This window comes from Bison bison, unplaced genomic scaffold (assembly GCF_000754665.1).
Source record: "Bison bison bison isolate TAMUID 2011002044 unplaced genomic scaffold, Bison_UMD1.0 scf7180017864248, whole genome shotgun sequence".
Classification (NCBI taxonomy): Eukaryota; Metazoa; Chordata; class Mammalia; order Artiodactyla; family Bovidae; genus Bison; species Bison bison.
The window spans coordinates 1,305,931-1,310,121 of NW_011494820.1; the positions used below are offsets into that span (position 1 = coordinate 1,305,931).

Genomic DNA, 4,191 nt, shown 5'->3' on the forward strand with positions numbered 1-4,191 from the left:
CTAGGCTACTAGACAAGTGATGGTCACTCACCTCACCCTGGGCTGCAGTGAGACCTTTTCTAGACATAAAGTACCATGAATTTTAAATGCTAACGTTCAAAGAAAGCCTGCTGACAACCATGGGCCAAACCCACTTTCTAGGTGGCCAGCCTACTGCACGCTGCCACCAGCACCAGGTAACGAGCACCATTAACACCAATGATCCTCAACTAGCTCTAAGAAACCGGCACAGACTCTTTGAGACATTTTCACCAGAGCTATAGGGTCCCTGGGTAGGGCTGGGGGGGTAGGGTGGGGGTGTAAAATGGTGCAGCTGCCATGACAACAGTCTGGCATTTCCTCAGAATATTAGACTCGTGATCCAACAATTCCACTCCAAGGTGCACGTCCAGAGGACCTCAAAGCACACCTCCACAAATCTGCATGCATAAATCTTCACAGCACTGTCATAGTTACCAAGAGGTGGGGAGAGCCCAACTTTATCCCAGATGGTAATAGATAAACAAAACGGAGTCGAGCCATGCAATCGAATACGCTCACCCACAAAAACAGACGAAGCACTGACTCACGCTACAGAGTGGACGAACCCTGAGCCCTGAAAACATGCTAAGTATGAGAAGTGAGACGCACAAGGTCATATAGACTGACTCCATTGATAAGAAATGTCCAGAACAGGCAAATTCAGAGATATAAAGGAGAGGAGTGGCTGCTGGGGGCTGAGGAAGAGGGACTGGAGATGGACTGCTAATAGGTATGGGGTTTTTTGGGGGGTGAGGAAACTGTTCCCTAACTACACAAAGGTGACATCTGCACAACTCCTGAACACACGAAACATCACTGAATTGTATACTACACACGGGTGAATTAGATGATATACAAATTATCTCAATTAAAAATTTTTAAACACCAGGAAAATTTATTTTTGCTGGGGAAGCATTCTGGAAATGTTTTCCTGACCCCAGGATTACTTGACCATTCCCATACTTTGTTGCTCTATGTAGGTAAGAGCTGAAACCTCACAAACCAACACCCAACCCTTGTCACATGTCCTGCTCACCCAGCAGAGGTGTCCCTGCAGCCAGGTCTCGCCCCATGCGGTTGTGCCACTGTTTCAAGGGCATACACCCCTCGGAAAGTCACCGGCCGGCCAGCCTACAAGAGGAAGCGGCTCACTGACCCAGGAGGAGGTCTCCAAGGTGTCTTCATCTTCTAAGACGTCTTTCAGTCCTACCTTCTCCAGTTAAGCAGCCCTGGCCCAAAACATCACTAGCCAGACCCTGATAGTAACAGACAAAATACTACCCGGCTCTGGGCTCGGTCCTGTTGGGTCCTAAAAGCCCTGGACAGTCTCCACCTGAGACCCCAAAGCAGTGGGGGGGATGGCTCAGTTTCCCCACAGACGCAGAGTGCAGGAAGGTCAATGCGCTCCAAGCACGGGTGGTTAAGGATAAACTCTAATCGTGGCATTGGAAAACCACAGGAATGGCCAGAGGGCAAAGGCCACCTGGCCAGGATTATGCTCTGCCCCTGATCCTCACAGAGGACGGCTCATTCTACTGCGGCCTGGGCTTTTCAAACAAGTGACCTGTGAGACATAAGAAGAGAGCAAAAGGCCATCCGGAGAAGGCAGGGCCTGGGCAGCCCCGAGGAGATCTCCCAATGTGCAAAACCCGAGGTGCCGGCCTTCTTCCCTCGCTAGGAGGTGGCCATCAGCTTCCGAAGCAGTGCTGTGTCAATGTCCAAGGACCTCAATGGGCCTATGGGGTAAGCCAGCCTCCATTCCACAGATGCGAGATACCTTGCACTCACCTGGCTTCTGGGCATGGGACAGCGGTCCTACCAGCCGGCCATGGTGGGAGCTATGTCAAAAGGCAACTTCTGTCAACGTGCTGGCCAACCTAAAACAAAGAACAGAGGAAGAAACATTGAGTTTCCAAAAAAAGTTACTGGTACATAGTGACAATTTTAAATGTCTCCAATCCCTGGAATTACACAGCAAAATTCTAGATTTCAGCCAGAGCTCTGTGACTGCACCCTTCCACAGAAGGGCAAGCTGAAGAAATCAATTTCTATCAGTCTCTGTCTGTATGACCCAGTATGGTGCACTAACCAGTCAACACGAAGATCTCAGACACGAAAGATCCCATCTTAAACAATATGGATAGAGACAATAGGTGGTACACAACCACAAGCCAACATACTGAACACACAAAAAACGGCTCAAGGTTGTGATTATAATAGTAATGACATTAACAGCAAAAACAGACATACTAGCATTTAATAGATGTTCAGTAGTGAGTTCCAGGTACTACGTTAAAATTCAGTTACCTCTTTGAATCCCCTGGACAGTTTCAGGGTTAAGTTACAAAATCATTCCCATTTGACAGCTAAGGGATCTGACATATGTGATATTCAGGAACTTGTCCAAGGTCACCACATCTCCCTCTTCCGAGGTGACCTCTCCCCTCTCCAGTCCCCACACCTAAACACAGACCCCAAGAAAACCACCCACTATTACAGGCAGGGCAGAGTTTGCCCTCATGAAGCTGGGGACATGAGGTGCCCAAGGATGGATAAACTTCATCTGCCACAGGGCAACTAGAAGTTTTACCCAGGAATCAGCTCTAAAAGGCTTACACGGCCCAGGCAAAAAGGGGCTGCCTCGTTTTACAGACCCAAAAACTAAGGCTCAAGAACGTTCAGGAACTCTCCCAAGGTCACAGAGACAGCATGAGTTTCCCTCCTTTGTGAGGTTAGATGTCCAGTGCAATGGGCACACAGGCTCAAGCCAGGGAACCAGCCAAATCTCAGCCTCCCCGGCAGCTGTCAGTTGTAGCTTGCCAAATATTGTCAGTGTCACCTCTGCTGTCATTCTTTGCACCCACATGACTACCAGGAGCTCACTCTGGTATGAAACCTTTATATTTAAACTGGGTTCACAGAAATTCACAGCTCATGGATGTCGAGAAACACTCCCACAGGAGAACTTGCAAAATAAGCAAACATCATATGGAAAGATCTTTGGGCACCAAGGAGCACACAGAGCCCTCCTCAGTGGGGCCCAGAGCTGGCTACAGCCACCATTAGGGCTAGCTCCTAGGGAGAGGGGCCCTTTCTGTCACTTTTTTAGACCCTATTCAGTCTGGGAAATGCAGTAGATACCATTAATTCCCTGGAGCCAACACCTCTCTCTGCCTCGGAGAGGGAAACCTCAGGAGTAGTCCGGGGCTTTTCCAAGCACCTGCTCTCTTCAGGATCATGGTCAATATACAAAAGTCAGAGGTATTTCCACGCAATGGCAACAAACAATCAAAATTCAGAACTTCTGTGGCGGTCCAGTGGCTAAGATTCCCTGCTCTTAGGGACCAAGTTTAATCCCTGGTCAGGGAACTAGATCTCACATGCCACAACTAAGACCCTGCGCAGCCAAATAAGTAAATAAAGTTTTTTAAAGCCCAAGGCTCGGACTGCCCTGCTGGTCCAATGGTTTAGAATCTGCCTGCCAATTCAGGGGACACAGGTTGGATCCTGGTCCAGGAAGAACCACACGCCAAGGAGCAACTAAGCCCGAGCACCACAACTACTGAAGCCTGCACACCTAGAGCCCATGCTCCGAAACAAGAAAAGTCAGCACAGTAAGAAGCCTGTGCGTCACAACTAAGAGCAGTCCCTGCCCACGAACAGAGAAAAGCCTGTGCACAGCAACAAAGATCCACCACAGACAAGGAACGAGGTAATAAATCTTTGGGGGAAAAAACAAACGCAAAGCTCTAAAAAAAACAGTAATAATTAATAAAGCATAAATGTAAAATACCTAAGGATAAACCTGATTTTTAAAAACATGGACAAGACCTGTAACCTGAATTACAGTAAGATGTCACCAAGATTAGTGAGAGAAAACCCAAATAGAGAGATGACTATTCCATGGATCAGAAAGTTGTCAGTTCTCCCCTATTGATGCAAAGCCCCAATCAAAAATTTGCCAGCATGTTTCGCTGGGAAAAAAACAGGCTGATTCCAAAATTTATATGGAGATGCAAAAGACCTAGAATAATGAAACACTGAAAATGAAACAAATCTGGAGACATACCATCAAGTATGTAACCAAGAGCGTGACATGCAGGTAAAAGCAGATGAGCAGATAAATGAACAGAACACACCCACGCTCATGTGGACAGATGATTTGCAACA

General features: G+C 47.6%; 1 protein-coding gene across 1 annotated transcript in view; it reads right to left on the reverse strand.

Moving 5' to 3' along the window:
- GATAD2A (GATA zinc finger domain containing 2A) overlaps positions 1-4,191 on the reverse strand; it is an 80,836-nt gene that overhangs the window by 56,394 nt on the left and 20,251 nt on the right. Inside the window, exon 2 of the mRNA XM_010847253.1 lies at positions 1,810-1,898. Within this exon, the coding sequence (XP_010845555.1) occupies positions 1,810-1,824 (15 nt within the window). The 5' untranslated portion in view covers positions 1,825-1,898. The remainder of the gene's footprint in view (positions 1-1,809; positions 1,899-4,191) is intronic.